This window comes from Martes martes (genome assembly GCF_963455335.1).
Source record: "Martes martes genome assembly, chromosome: 11".
Lineage (NCBI taxonomy): Eukaryota > Metazoa > Chordata > Mammalia > Carnivora > Mustelidae > Martes > Martes martes.
The window spans coordinates 36,252,104-36,268,981 of record NC_137899.1 but is presented as its reverse complement, the minus strand read 5'-3'; the positions used below and the strand labels follow the sequence as shown (position 1 = coordinate 36,268,981).

General features: G+C 34.1%; 1 protein-coding gene across 2 annotated transcripts in view; it reads right to left on the bottom strand.

Moving 5' to 3' along the window:
• The window catches only part of CFAP69 (cilia and flagella associated protein 69), a gene marked incomplete at its 5' end in the record, with an annotated part of 53,534 nt that overhangs the window by 10,693 nt on the left and 25,963 nt on the right, over positions 1 to 16,878 (bottom strand). For both annotated transcript variants that reach the window (XM_080818563.1, XM_080818562.1), the window contains 7 exons: positions 693 to 774; positions 5,231 to 5,349; positions 7,066 to 7,184; positions 10,599 to 10,763; positions 13,682 to 13,898; positions 15,838 to 15,959; positions 16,055 to 16,103. In XM_080818563.1, coding sequence (XP_080674689.1) covers positions 693 to 774; positions 5,231 to 5,349; positions 7,066 to 7,184; positions 10,599 to 10,763; positions 13,682 to 13,898; positions 15,838 to 15,959; positions 16,055 to 16,103 — 873 coding nt within the window. The remainder of the gene's footprint in view (positions 1 to 692; positions 775 to 5,230; positions 5,350 to 7,065; positions 7,185 to 10,598; positions 10,764 to 13,681; positions 13,899 to 15,837; positions 15,960 to 16,054; positions 16,104 to 16,878) is intronic.

Sequence of the window (16,878 nt, the reverse complement as noted above, 5' to 3'; positions counted from 1 at the left end):
TCCTGCTCATTCTATAAAATGGTCTAAACACACTTGATTCTTCACATTACCTACAAACTATTCAGTTCTTTAAAAATGCTCATCTTGGGGCGCCTGGGTGGCTCAGTGGGTTAAGTGGCTGCCTTCGGCTTAGGTCATGATCCCAGGGTCCTGGGATGGAGTCCTACATTGTGCTTCTTGTTCAGCAGGGATCCTCCTTCTCCCTCCCCCTCTCCCTCTGCCTCTCCCACCCCTGTTCATGCTCTCTCTCACTCTCTTGCTCTCTCTCAAATAAATAAATAAAATCTTCTAAAAAATGCTGATCTTTACTCCTTTGTTTAATGTGGCCCTTAACTTTTAATACTAAGAGAAGAAGCTAGAAGTTATGCTTATGGGTTTTGGTATTGTTTAGCATTTCATAAACTATTTCTTTAAAGGTGGGTGGCAAAAATCCCATAAAACAAATTATCTGTTGTTACATGTTTGGGAGTGCTGACCTAAGTAAACAGGTTTCTTCACAGGAGGAATTTTCAGAGCTTTTATTATGCCAATGCAAATTATGTATCTCCAAGTGAGATTTTGTTTAAAACAAACATTTAAACATGATTTGGGGCACATTTAATTACAGAATGGTGTTCCATGGCTTAGTTTTGGAAAGAGTTAATAAAAACATATTTATTTATTTGTTTAAAATTATGAACAATCATACTTACTGCCAGTAAGTCCAAAAGGAGAAAAATGCCTTCCTTTTCAAGAAAGTAATCCTCTGAGGCATAACAGCCCAAAATACAGCACCTTAAATAAAAAGAAAGTTATTAACTTAACAAGGATTCTACTGTCTATATACTATTGTCTACTTCCATATTTTTTGGACTGTTTTATATGCCTCATAGAACAGAAATCATATATTAAAGATAGTCTTCTGTGACTGACATTTCACTTAGCATAGTGTCTTCCAGGTCCATCTATGTTATAAACCATAGGATTTTCTTCTTCTTCTTTTTTTTTTTTTTATGATCACAAAGAGGCCATGTTCTTTTTTTATTGACAATTCGATCTCTACATACATACAGTATTGCACAGATAATAAGTGGACTGACAGTTATTAACAATATGAACTCAGGAGCACGTTCATACAGCTACTGCTCTGGGTGGTGGTGTACTCTGTGCCAGGTACTTCAGGAAACACGACGGACATAAATAGGACGGCTACTTCAATACAAAGTCAGCTTTCAAAAAAAACATATGTGTTTTCTCATAGAACACTTAGTATGTCAAACGCAGGAAAACCAGTAACTAAATGGCAAAAAGAATGCCATCAATGAAAAGTTGGTGACTAAATGTGAGGTTAAGAATTTCAGTCATTGAAAGATTTTCTTCTTTTTTAAGGCTAAGTGCTATTCCATTACATGTATATACCATATTTTTTTCTTTATCCATTCATCTATTGATGGACATTTGGGTTGTTTCCATATCTTGCCTATTGTGAATAATACTGCAATGAACATGGGAGTCCAGCTATTTCTTCAAGATTCTGATTCTACTTCTTTTGGATATATACCCAGAAGTGGGATTGTTGGATCATATGGTGGTTCTATTTTTAATTTTTTTGAGGAACTTCTATACTGTTTTCCATAGTGGCTGCACGATTTACATTCCCCTCAATGTCAAGAGTTCTCTTTTCTCCACATTCCTCACCAAAACATGTCTTGGGGGGGGGGGGTGGTTAATAACCATTCCATCGGGTATAAGATGATAACTCATTGTGGTTTTGGTTTGCCTTTCCTTGATGATTAGTGGTTCCATGTGAAGCTTAGGATTGTATTTTCTATTTCTGTAAAAAAAAATCTTTAGGATTTAATAGGGATTGCATGAAGCTATACATCACTTTGGCTAGTATGACATTTAAACCATATTAATTATTCCCATCCATGAGCACAGGATGCCCTTCGACTTATTTGTGTCTGCTTTAATTTCTTTTGTCAGTGCTTTACAGTTTTCAGTGCATTAGGTTTTAACTTCCTTGGTTACATTTCTTCCTAAGTACTTTATTCTTTTTGGTTCTATTGTAAGTGTGATTGTTTTCTTAATTTTCTTTTTGCATAGTTCATTATGGTATGAATAGAAATGTGTATGGAAATGCAACTGATTTTTGTATTTGATTTTGTATCTTGCTACTTTATTGAATTTATTAGTTCTAACAGTTTTTGGTGGAGTCTTTAGGGCTTTCTATGTATAAGATCATGTCATCTGCAAACAGATAATTTTAATACTTCTTTTCTGATTTAGATGCCTTTTATTTCTACTTTCTTGCTCTGGCTAGGACTTACAGTACTGAGTAGAAATGGTGAGAGTGGGCACATATGCCTTGTTACAGACCTTTTAGGAAAAGCTGTTAGCTTTTCACCATTGAGTGTGATCTTAGATGTGGACTTTTCATCTATGACCTTTATTTTGTTAGTTCCTTCTCTACTTAATTTTGTTGAGAGTTTTTAAATCCCACTTGTCATGGTGTATGAGCCTTTTAATTTGTTGTTGAATTTGGTTTGCTAGTATTTCCTATAGGATATTTGCTTCCATTTCCCTCAGGACTGGCCTCATAAAGTGAATTGGAAGCATTCCCTTTTCTATATTCTGGAAGAGTTTAAGAAAGATTCGTATTAATTCTTCAAATGTTTGGTAAAATTCACCTGTGAAGCTGTTGCGTCCTGGGCTTTTTTGTTGGGAGGTTTTTGATTACTGATTCAATCTCCTTATTGTTATTGGTCTGGTTTTCCATTTCTTCTTAATTCAATCTTGATTGTATGTTTCTAGGAATTTATCTATTTCTTCTATATTTTCTAATTTGTTGGCATATAGTTGTTCATAATAATCCATTATGATGTTTTTTTATTTCTGTGGCATCTGTTGTGATGTTTCTGTGTTCTATGTTTTCTGTGTTCTATTTCATTTATCTTAATTTTGAGTCTTCTCCCTTCTTTCTCTTAGTCTAGCTAACGGCTTGTAGACTTTGATGTCTTTTTAAAACAAACCATTTTTTTCTATTCTCTCATTTATTTCTTCTCTAATCTTTAGTATTTCCTTTATTTTGCGAATATTGGGCTTATTTTATTCTTTAATAGCTAGTAACTTTAAGTTTAAAGTTAGGTTGTTTACTTGAGTCATTCTTTTTTTTTTTTAAAGATTTATTTATTTATTTATTTTGAGAGGGAGGGGCAGAGGGAGCACAGACTCCCCACTGAGCATGGAACCCTACCTGGGGATTGATATTAGGACCCATGAGATGATGACTTGAGCCAAAACCAAGAGTCTAACACTTAACCAACTGAGCCACCCAGGCACCCCCATTCTTTTTTATGTAGGTATTTATACCTATAAGCTTCCCTCTTAGTTCTGCTGTTGCTGTATCACATAAGTTTTGATATGTTGCACTTTCATTTTAGTTCGTCTTGAGAAATTCCCAATTTTTATTTTGCTTTTGTCTTTGACCCAGTGGTAGTTAAAGAGCATGTTAATTCCCCTGCATTTTTAAGTTTTCCTAATTTCTATTTGTTATTGATTTCTAGTTTTTTTCTTATGTGGTCAGAAAAGATATTTGCAATGATTTAAGTCTTAAATTTGTTAAGACTTGTTTGTAACCTTGCATGCAGAACCAGCCCCCCATCCTGTGGTTATCTAGGTGTGCTCTAAAAATTACCTCATTAGGGGTCCTGGGTGGCTCAGTCAGTTAAGTGTCTGACTTTGGCTCAGGTCATGATCTCAGGGTTCTGGGATGGAGCCCCATGTCAGACTCCTCATGCAGCAGGGAGTCTGCTTGTCCCTCTCCTTCTGTCCTTCCCCCCACTCATGCTCTCTCTGTCTCTCTCTCTAATAAAGAAACTAAATCTTTAAAAAATTATCTCATTTGCCTAAATTCAGATGTGGTTAAAAGGAGCATGTTATGAGTAATAAGACATTACCCTTCATAGTTATTACTCTGAAGCTATTACAGGAAATGAGAATAAAAGACCAAATACTGTGACAAAAGACATTTTAATTGCTCTTATTGATGAGGAAATGACAAAAGTTTTAGGAGCCATGGACTAGGAATGGACCAAATATGTATTTCTTAATATAAATCACAGTAAGACAGCACTTAAAAAGAATATGTATTCTAGGGGCACCTGGGTGGCTCAGGGGGTTAAGGCTCTGCCTTTGGCTCATGTCATGGTCTCAGGGTCCTGGGATCAAGCCTCACAAGCAGGGCTCTCTGCTCAGCTGGGAGCCTGTTTCCCCCCTCCCCCCGCCTGCCTCTCTGCCTCCTTGTGATCTCTGTCAAATAAATATATAAAATCTTAAAAAAAAAGAATATGTATTCTGCTGCTATTGAGTGGAAAATTCTGCGTATGCCTGTTAGGTCCATTTAGATCTGTAGTGTATTAGGTCTATAGTCATTATTTCCCCCTCCAAATATGTTGCACTGTGGCTTTCATGAATCCCACCCATATAGGACAAAAGAAATGTGTTAATGATATATGAAACTCAAGTAATTCTGTCCAAGACAAAATTTTATAAATTAATGTTATGAAAAGCAGGATGTATATATGTATGATTTATTTTTTGCCCTTTAGGAATGCAAAAAGCTTGAGGAAAAAATATTGCTTAGGAAATACCTAGTCAATTGGTTTTCAACTCTTTGAAGAGGAGATGAATGAGGAATTCAACAATCTTCAAGTATAAAAATAATGTGTAAGAGTAGATGCTTTTGTTTTTCCAGGCCAGGCCAAAATGGAATGGATTCAAATAATAAAAACAAGGATTTAAGTTTAGATACAAGAATGGTTTTATGAATGGGCTATGGACAAGATTACTTTCCAAAAGACATTGGTAACTGTCATTTCTGGACTATTGGAAAATGTGTTGGTAGAGTTATCTTTCTGGTGTGGTTTTGAGGGAAAACGCTTTTTATAAATCAAGCAATTTTTACTGAAGCTTAAATTATGGTACAGAAACATATTTCAACTGATTTAAATCTATCTAACACCATGAAGAAATTGTAGCACCAAAAATTTTCCCTCCTCTATCATGCATATGAGGATTAATTTTTATTACTATTCAATCTACAGTGTTAATTTTTCTAGGCTTTATTTCTTACAAATTTGTGTAGTTTTTCAAAATTAGATAGAAATCTTAAATATCATATTTAAATATAATCAACAAATATCATAGAAGTAAATTTCTTGTATTCTAGCTTGGGTACAGTAATACTCACCAAATGCTGTCCAATGTACTAAGAAGAAGTACATTATAGCCTAATCCAGTCTGTAACTTTGTGGGGTCCGTTTTCATTACATGAAGAATTATATCCACTCCTTCAGTCCCGAAAATTTCCTAAGAGATTTATTTAAAATTATTTTTTGGAATCATCTCATCCTTTCCTGTTTCATACTGTCCCCTAAAACTTTTTATACCAGAAAAATAGAAAAACATTGTTACTTTTATACAAATTTTTTTTCAAATTTGCACTCATAGGAATTTAAGACCAATTATTGTAAAGCTAATAATTTTTAGAAACGGCATCAATCAACATGCCAGCTTAATGTCCCTTTCTATTTTTTTGTTTTTTCCCTTTCTTTCTTAAAAAAAATAAACCATAAGCTTACCCCATGGTTTTCTTCTGCTTTATAATGAATGTAGTCCAATATCCTGTCAGATGAATACGAGACAGCAAAACTAATTTAAGAGGCTAAAATTCTATCACGGAAGACTTTTTAATACTCCCAAGAGAGAAATAAATATAAATGGTAGCTAAAACCATTAGTAATTTATATTAAGTTATTGCCAGTTATTACTTGTTGCTTACCAATTACCTTTCTCACTGTTTTGTTGTTCAGTTCTGGTACCCAGTAAGCAAGACAATGAGTATTTTTCCAGAAGAAAGGAACAGGGTGGCAGAGTATAAGAAAAAGTTGGACCAAAGCTCAAAGCCAGGTATGCATTTACTGTTCTTGTTGCCTCTCCCTAAAATCTCTCTATTGGAAATTTCACAATTTAAATTTTTTTATCTTTCCAATTCTTTTATTAAATTATTTAAGTTATCAAACTTAGAGACTCAGAGTTTGTTACAAAATTTAAAAAGATCAAAGGGAGTTAAGCTCTTTTTTCTAAATTTTAGTTCTAGTATAAACCTGATTTTTTTCTTTAAGTTTTTATTTAAATTCCAGTTAGTTAACATACAGTATAATATTGGTTTCAGGTGTAGAATTTAGTGATTCATCTGTTACATACAACACTCAGTGCTCATCACATACCCATCACCCTGAACCCAATTTAAACTCAAAACAGCATTTATAATGTGATAGTCACTTTGGAAGAACCGTTTGCCAGTTTCTTAAAAACATATACCTACTTAATGAACATTAATTGTACTCCCCAGTATTTATCTAGAAGAAATGAAAGCTTTATGTCCACAGAAAGACTACTACAAAAATGTTCACTGAAGGTTTATACATATAGTCCCAAATGGATAAAACCTAAGTATTAATCAATAGGGGAGTGGAGAAAAAAAATGGGTATATTCAAACAAAGAAAAACTACTCAGCAACAAAAAGGAATGGGCTGCTGATACCTGTAATAACAGGAGTATATTTCAGAAATATGGTGATGACAGGACCAGATATAAAAGAGTAAATCACATTTATATGAATGTGGTTCCATTCATATAAAGTAAAAGAATAGGCAATACTTATTTATGGGGATAGAAATCAGAATAGTGGTCACTTGAAGGCAAATAGGGGGGATAGCTACAAAGTGGCATGAAAGAATTTCATAGGAAGGAACAATTGTCTCTGTTTTAATTGAGATATTGGTTAAATGGGTGTATACATTCATCAAAACCTATTGAAATATACACTTAAGATATATATATGTGTATATATATATATATATACTTAATTACATACAATTATATTCTCCTTATAAAAAGAAATATTAAATTAAATCCTCACAAGATTAAAAAACACCAACATTTATGGACACCAAGAAACAGTTTATAGTGCTAGGTCATTGGAAGATCTGAATAAAACTTTGATTCACAGGCATACATACCTTCCTAGGAATATGATGTTCACAAAGACCAGATAAGATAAGTAATATATCAGATTGAATTTCCAAAACAATGGCTTCTTCTTTGTCATTAGACTTGCTTATTGTATTTTTAAAAACTCCTGGTGTGGAAAAATTGAAAGAATGTAAACTCATCAGGCATTGTATTTTTATTTTGATCAATTACTGTTTTGAAATTCCTTCTTTAAAAAAAAGAAATCCTTTCTTTCAAAATTTCAGTTAGAGAACTTATTATAAAGGGAGGTATTTGTTTTTTTGTTTTTTTGTTGTTGTTGTTTGTTTTTTTAAAGATTTTATTTATTTATTTGACAGAGAGAGATCACAAGTAGGCAGAGAGGCAGGCAGAGAGAGAGAGAGAGGGAAGCAGGCTCCCTGCTGAGCAGAGAGCCCGATGCGGGACTCAATCCCAGGACCCTGAGATCATGACCTGAGCCGAAGGCAGCGGCTTAACCCACTGAGCCACCCAGGCGCCCCAAAGGGAGGTATTTGAATTGAACAGTTATGTAGAAGCTGTAGACAGAAGATGATAAATTGATTGAGCTCTGAATATGATCAGTAGCCCCACATATATAGCATTTCTAGTACAGAATTAATAGAACATTATTAAAAGATGCCCTAACGACCTGATACTTTGTGCAGCAAACAAAACTGTTTATACAAATATGCAGAGCATCGTGAGGCAGAGATGAGTGCTTTGCAAATATATGACTAGAATGCGTGATCACAGCTAGCTCATCTCTTCGTGGTTAACAGGGTCAATTTTAGGCAAAGGTGGAAGACTTCTCTAAGTATATCTTCTCTTCCTGTTATTTCTTGCTGTGTCCTCTCCTTATGTCTCCTGGGAGGTGTTTTCAATAACTTTAGGTAGCAGTATTCCCATGTCCTTCGAAATCTCTCCCCTGCTTCTACTCAAAATTTAGAAAGACTGGAAAAGAGCCACTTACACTAATAGGACGACAGTCACAATAAAATTTTGCTGCAAAAAGGAATTTTCCTTTAAGCTTTAAATGAGGAACAAAAATCATTGCTTCTCTATTAAAGGGGTCATTGGCATTACCAGGAAGGACTGGACTTATGTTCCAAAGTAAGATGGCCAGGGAAATCACAATTTATTACCATAGCTGGCCCTGAGGGGATGATTTTTGGACCTGTTAGTGTGAATGACAGGTTCAAGATCAGTCCCTAATGGGGCTAGTTGAGCAGCTGAAGGCTCTGTTGAGCAGCATGCCAGGAACAGATGGGCCTATGCTCCTTTATTAGGAACATCTAGGAATCCAACCTGGTTGGCCATAGGTCTGCTTCTCCTTTCTAGATGATCTCATTTTCCTTCCTACTTGAGTGTAGGCATGTCACTTTCTGTGTTGTCTGTAACACATGTTATGTTTTGAATTATTTTCTTCATATTTCAGTATCCTTTAGTTCCTGCCTTTACTTTCTCCTTGTTCTATTCTAAGTCATCTGATATATTTCTTCCAGATTCCTTTTCCTAAAACAGCACTATACATATAACCTCCCTGATCAAGATCACTAATGGCTCCCCATGTCTAAAGAGGATGCTATTCAAAATTCTAACTTGGCTCTTCACTAGACATATTATATCTCATATTACTTGTTTCCATAAAACATTTTTTCCAATTTCTGTTTTTTATTATTTTAAATTGAAGTATAGTTGATAGATGTCTTCATAAAACTGACTTCACTTAAGCTAGCTCTGAAAACATTGTTATACATCTTTTAATACCCTGTCTCTGCTTATACTGTTCCCTTGCTTTAAAGACCATCTCCTCTCTTCCCTCTCAAAACTAGCTTTACCCTTACACCCAAGCTCAATAAAGGTACTTGTCAAGATTACCTAGCCTTAAAAACTACTGAAACCTTTGGGTTTCTGTGGTATTCTCTGTCTTACTCACTAGGGGACTTACTGATGGTGTAGGGTAACATATGCTATCTTTCTAGGGTATACTTTTTTTTTTTCCGTTCTCATGAAGGGCAAGGTCCACAGTGTCCTGTTCTATACATTTTTGTGACACCAGTGCCTGCACAAAGGGTATTATAAACATTTGCAATAACAATTCAATTACTATTTGATGAGCAAACTATTTGTTAAGTCCTCTGTTAGACTGAGTAAGTGAAGAAAGTCCACTGCCTCTAAGAACTCACATGATAAAGATCAGCTTCTTTCAAGTTAAAGGGAAAAAATCCTAAGGAAAGAACCCTTCTGTATTTGTTTTCCCTTTTCTCTACCCCACACCTCCTACCCAGGTAAGACTCAGACTCTTATCTGGACGTATGAAATATAGTATTTTCTAGACTCCATCCAGTTAGGTTGGAACCTTAACACCGAGTTCTGTACAATGGAACATGCATGGAAGTGATAAAATCTACTTCAGGGGCAACACTGTCGGGACCCCACTCACTCTTGAGAGTTTTTTCTGTATCTTCACTTAATAAACTTCTATTGCTTTACTCACAAACACACATACACAAAATCTACTTTCAGGTTTGGTCATCCTCAGTAAACTCATCAAAAAAGTGTTTTCACTTAGCACCCTTTTCAGTATCCTTATTTTAAAGGACACTGCTATTAAACGGCACCACTGCTCTCCACTAATGATGGAAGAATAGGCACTTTAGCTTAAGAGATTGAAGAGTTTTGGTAGAGGTGTTTATAATGAATTGACATCCAGCAAATTATCTCTTACTCATGGGGTAATCAGTGAATTTGAGTATGACCAAAATAGATCTTTTTTTTTTTTAAGATTTTATTTATTTATTTGAGAGAGAAAAAGCATGAGAGGAGAGAGGTCAGAGGGAGAAGCAGACTCTCTGCTGAACAGGGAGCCCATTGTGGGACTTGATCCCGGGACTCCAGGATCATGACCCGAGTGGAAGGCAGTTGCTTAACCAACAAAGCCACCCAGGCGCCCCCAAAAGAGATCTTTTCAAAGTCAGAAAAAGTTAGGGCCAGAGGATTATTAATTTTTTAATTAACAAAGGTAACAATAGTTTGTTTTCAGTTCTGAACTTTATTCCAAGCTCACATGTATGTATTTTGGGGATAAGATGATTCATTATAGTGAATTCTAAGTTGAAAATCAAGGATATCCTGCTATATTATAACAGAAAAGAATCTCCTGTGTACATTTCTGTATGTACCAGCATACTAGTGTTCTGGTATGTCAGATGCACTGGAAAATGTAATGTTATCCTCTTTTAAATGACTCCAAAAGCCTGGCCAAAATGTGGTCATCTTATTACTAGAAAAATGAAGGTAACAGTAGCCCATTAAAAAAAAAAAAAGATAATCCTAAATGAAATAGTATCTGGAATAAACAGATGTTTACAGAATGAGTGATCATGATGTTTCAGTAAAGACAAATTGACTTATAGCAACAATATGAAATAAAACCAAGAGAACATTCAGGAGTTTCTTGGCTAGAATGATAAAATAAATTTGTAAAAAGCATTTTAAGCAAAACCTCTAACTTATAAGTATTCTACTAAATGTGTTTTACCTATCAGTTGCTGAATTGTTCCCTTTTCACAAAGATCATTGTTTATAGTCTCATCCTCAGTGTAGACCATGGCTCTCAAGAGTCTTAAACTGTAACGCATCTGGGCAAACTTATTGCCACGGCCACCTGTACCATGAAAACTATTGCCATGGCTAAAGAGGGAATCTGTGGAGAAATATAATTTAATACTTTATATCAAGAAATTTAAAGCAAAAACATTCCAAATAACACAGAATATATCAGATACCTTATATATCTAACCCTTAAGTTTAAACAGATGTTAAATTTTGTCATACTCTTTAGTTTTTTTTTTTAGAGGAATAAATATTATCCTTTCCCCCTTCTCCTCCTATTACCAGAATAGAAATATGCTTTAAAATTTTACTCAAATGTGTCATCTTGTGTGTATCTTTTGTAACTTGCTACTATTACTCAACATTATGTTTTTTGAAGTATTTACATAGTCACAATCAGATCTAAATCATTTAATTGCTTTCAGCATTCATTTTATTTGTTTTAGGGGGGATGGAAAGAGAGAGAGGGAGAGAGAATCTTAAGCCAGCTTCATGCCCAGTGTGAAGCCTGATGCCGGGCTCAATCTCACAGCCCTGAGATCATGACCTAAGTGAAATCAAGAGTCCGATGCTTAACCAACTGAGCCACGCACGTGCCCCTGAGCAATCATCTTATAAATAAATCACAGTTTATCCATTCACTAGAACAAACTGCTACAATGAACATTCTGGTACAATGAACTTTCTGGTTTATGTCCCCTTATTCCCACTGAGAAAGGTTTCACCATGTGACACCAGAATCGTATAGGGTATACCCACACTTAATTTTACCAAAGTTCCTAAATTGCTTCTCAAAGTAGTTATATGGACACAACGTACAAGACTAATAGATTTTTCCAATCTGTTAAATGGGAAATGACAGTTAATTATTATCTTAATTTGTGTTTCTCTGGTTACCAATAAGGTTGAACATCGTTTAGTGTTATTTTTAAATTTGAAAATTTGTCTGTGACTTGGCAGTCTCTATTCTTTTTTTTTAAAATATTTTATTTATTTATTTCACAGAGATCACAAGTAGGCAGAGAGGCAGGCAGAGAGAAGGGGGAAGCAGACTCCCTGCTGAGCAGAGAGCCCGATGTGGGGCTCGATCCCAGGACCCTGGGATCATGACCTGAGCCGAAGGCAGAGGCTTAACCCACTGAGCCACCCAGGTGCCCCCAGTCTCTATTCTTTATCTACTTCTTTGCAGAGTTATTTTCTTATTTGAGTTCTTTATGATCCTGGATTCTAATCCTTTATTAGTCACAGGGGTCAAAAATGTATTCTCTCAATTTGTAGATCGTTATTTTATTCAGATTTAGTCATACAGCATTTCTAAATTTTACATTATTAAATGCATTAATTTTCCATATAGTTTAAGTTCTTCTGGTTTATCAAAGTCTTTTCCTACCCTGTTATCATAAAGATATTTTCCCATGTTTTCTTCTAAGATTTTATAGTTTAACTTTTTATATTTAGGGATTTAATTCATTTTGTACTTGATTTTTTTTAACAAGGTGAAAGAAGCCAATTTTTATTTTTATTGAAGGCAATAACATCTTTGTTAATGCCAACCTCCCATATAGTCTTTTTCATTGGTCTGTTCCTTATCTAGTACCATACAGATGGAAAGTCTTGATAAACAGCAAGGCAAGTTCTCCTTTCTTCTTTACAATAATATGCCTTCTTTAAAAGGTTCTTCATGTTTAAAGCTAAAAAAAAAATTTAAAAATACTCTTCTGAGTATTGTGTATGGGTTAAAAATGCAGGTTCTAGAGCAAGACTACATGTACTAAATCCTATGACACTTCCTATGTGACCAAGAACATGTTATTTAACTTTTCTGATTGAGTTCTACCCGTCTGACCACCAGGGATAGTAACAGTACCTTCAACCTCTGTATCTGTTGTGAGGACTAAATGAGTTAATACTTGTGAGGTGTTTAAGGCCTACCATGCAGTAAGTACTCAATAACTGTTAGCTATCAGGCTTCCCCATGTTAGGCAGCATTTCCTCTTTTGCTTTATAGTCTTTCATAAACATAAATGATATAAAGGATAGAGAATAATTACTTTATTTAATGCATAGCAATTTAACAAGAATAAATTTAGTAATTCTGCATATTAGAAACTAGAGAATTAAAAAAATCAGCTATAATTTTTTCCATCCTCACAGGTATATGATTTTCTTGATCTACTGAAAATGTATCATATTAAATTATTTCCAAAGCAAAATAACTACCAGAAAAGAATGCAGTATCTCTCTTATAAGCATTTTTTTTAAAGAAAGTATTTCTTATTTCCTTTCTAAGAATGATGAGAGCTGTAATAAATATTTGTACAAATTGGTAGTCTAATAATTTGGTAGACTACATGTGGAATCATTACTTCTGGTTGGGAATTTGAAGCTCTGTGAAGGTAGGGATTTTATTTATTTTGAATATAAATGTATCTTTAGCAGTTAAAACAATATTAGTACCTAGTAGGCACTCAACAAATATTTGTTGAATGAATGATTAAAATATTTCCAGGACTGGGGCGCCTGGATGGCTCAGTGGGTTAAAGCCTCTGCCTCTGGCTCAGGTCATGATCTTAGGGTCCTGAGATGGAGCCCTGCATCGGACTCTCTGCTCAGCAGGGAGCCTGCTTCCCCCTCTCTCGCTGTCTGCTTCTCTGCCTACTTGTGATCTGTGCCTCTGTCAAATAAATAAATAAAATCTTTAAAATATTTCCAGGACATAGTATAATTGTTGGATAAGCCTAATGCTACAAAAATTTAAATCAGGTTATATGAATGATTTCTTTTACTGAGAGGTATGTATCAATTACAGTTATGATATTTACTAATGTGTCTGACTTTAAATGAAATCTCAGATTTTTCTCTTTAAAACAACAGTAAACATGTGAAAATCACAGGAAACAAGATATATATTTTTATTTCTCTTTTCTTTAATTAATTTTATTTTTTCTATGCATATATTGAGAGTTCAATTGAAATATGTAAATTAGAACTTTGATAGTTATCACTCACCTTCACTCTCACACCATTCTAGAAATGCAAGGACTCGAGCATTTCCCTGACACAACATATACTCTTCTGTTAATAAAGGAGCCACTGATGACAAGGTGGCAATTGCATGCAATTGTAATTCTTCATACTGTGCTGCAGACCATTCCATTATCTTGTGTTTCTCAGGCTTTTTAACATAGGTAAACAAAGCCAAGATAACTTTGCCATCAACTAATAGCTATGAGGAAGGGGAAAAACTACTTTGTTAGAAACATAATAAAACAATTTTATTTAATCTAAGAAAATTAAAGATTTCCAATGTGATGTTTTATTAGGGTCATTTTTTAAAAATTTCCTTCCTAAAGATGCCCAGCCTACATTAAGTACCAAAAACAAAACAAAACAAAAACAAAAACAATAACAAGTTGGCTGTGATCCCCTTATCTCACATATGTACTCTCTAGCTGACAATAATATAAATGTTAATTTTTTTTGTCTATGTTTATATATATAATTTGACTCCTGCTTATGATCAAACCAAAGAAGCAGAAAATTTGGGGCAAATAAACTGCTGACATTTCTCTCTTCCCTTCATTTTTGAAAAAGAAACATTTCACAGACTCAATTGTACACTATAAAAGTATCAATTTTTCCAAAATAATGACTGTGGCTAATTTTTAAGCAGTTGTAACAGAACTTATACAAAAATTCTAGTCAAGCAATGCCACTCAGGTCACAAGCCATATTTATAATTATATGCTTAGAATTTTAAAATTGTACTGAATCCATGATTTCAATAAAATAGAAAAATGCATAGCTATTACGACAATGTAGTTAATATTATGGCTGATTCTGATTGATGCTTATATATGGTTCACAGGATGGCAACAGATGATGTGCCATATTCTATTCAATTTTCACTTGGCATTATTTTATGAAGACTTTTTTACAATAACATCTATGAACTTTTCTAAATTTTCTACTAGTCTACAGGGAATGAAGGCAAGATTTAGAATGGAGAAAGCAGGAATAAGAACAACAGCTAGTTCTAGCATTACTATAAATATTAAGTGGATAATGTTTTCAAAATACTCCATGAACCACAAATAACAGTACACATAGTCATTATCACTACAATTACTGGCACAAACAAATGACATAAAAAAAAATTAGTTGATTCCACTGCTCACACAGTGTTTTAAGAAGCTCACCATATTCTTTATGCCATTTGACTTTGTTATCAACTAAAGTGGTTTTTAAACTGTTGTGTACATTTTGTCTTGAGAGATTTTAATAGTTATATAATACTTCACTGTACTAATAAAACCATATTTTATGTAATGATATTCTATTTGGCATTTCAGAAAATACACAGATTCTATAGAGTGTATAATTTTGATATCATTAATAAAGTTATAACTGTAAAAACAAAGACAATTTTTTTCCTTCTCTGAACATATTTTAGTGTGTATATATGTGTGTGTTCCTCAAAGTGGTATTACCAAAAAAATCTGAGCTCTCTTAACCCTCATAATAATTCCATGAGATAGGTGTTATCCTTATTTTGAAATTAAGATATCTGGGATTGGGCACCTGGGTGACTCAGTTGGTTAAGCATCTACCTTCAGCTCAGGTCATGATCCCAGGAGCCATGCCTCAGGCTCCCTGCTCAGTGGGAAGCCTGCTTCTCCCTCTCCCTCTGCTGCTGCTCCGCCTACTTGTGCTCTCTCCTCTCTCTCAAATAAATAAATAAACCATTTTTAAAAATCTGGGATTTACAGAAACTAAACAGCTTATTCAGGATCACATTGCTGAAAAATGATAGCACTGCATTCTGCCTGACTAAAGCTTTAACCAAAATATGGTCAGAGGTAGCCTATTAGGCTAGATGGGCCTATATGGATTTTCTTTCATATTATGTTTTCTTATCCTGGAGATCTAAATACATAAATAAATTTCTAATGTTCTCCTGCCTTTTTTGGTTTATATGGTTTAAATTTGGTAAATTCACTGTCTATTAGCAGATAAGCAGAAGAAATTTTGGTAAGATGAAATTCTTACCAATCAGTTACTTTCTATGGTAGACATATGGGTTGATGAAAGATTTGCAGTCATGACTTTAAAAAAGTTATACTACAAAGTATAGCTTTAGCTTTAATTTTGGTTATTTTTTTTACCTGTATAGTAGGTAAATCTTTACATAAGATCACAATTATATTGAATAGCAATTTCTTCAATTCAAAATCTTCATAGGAATTAGAAAGCTTAAGACCTTTCACCAAAGGATTTTGACTTTTAACTGTGAGGGGGAAAAAAAGAAAATAAAAGTAAAAGATAAAGTAATGTATAAGACTCATCAAGATAATTATAGGTTGAAAGTTTTATGGTTTTTACCTTCAGTAAAGGTTGCAAATAGTATCAAATCCCTGGTAAAGCCACATTCCTAATATAAATACATAGAAGAATGATTGAATTAGATGGAAATTACAGATGCTTATATTTACCTAATATTTAATTATCTTTATCAGATTCCCCTTGTCATTCATTTGAATTCATAAAGTACTAATAATAGAAAGGGATGAAAGCAGGAAACATATAGCCAAATAAACTTGTAATTTATTTAATATAAACTTCTGTTGGTTCTAAGAAGTATTTTTATATTATTCTATGAGTATATTATAAGATGCTGACTAAAATTTGGTAATTACCCAAAATGTGTTTAAAACTACAAATTACTTATCTAATTCATTACTGTATTATACCTTTAAGTGACAAAATAAGGGTGAAAGATACAGTTATTTTCAGCAGCTTTTCTTCTTAAACAGCCCCCCTCCCACCTTGACCCCAACCACTCTCATTATGTGAAAGATTTCATCAGGTCTAATGGGTCCTACTTAACATAAAAAGCCCTGAAGAATAACCAGAATTGCAAACATTTCAGCATGAGAGAACACATTTCTGCCACAGATATCCTAGCTGGACTTTGTAATTCGGGAGAGTTTAGTGGTGCAAGCCCCTAGGTTTTTGAGCTTGCAGTGTTACAGTGCTACTGCTTTAGGATCCATATGGTTTCTTTAAATGTGAAGATGTTATTTGACTCATAAAATTCACCTGAATGTTTGCAAGGATGCTAATGAGAATTTATTAACTAAGCAGGAGCTTCCAAAGACACATACAGGTTTACCCATGCATTGCAGCCTTGACGAGAAAGCTAGGTA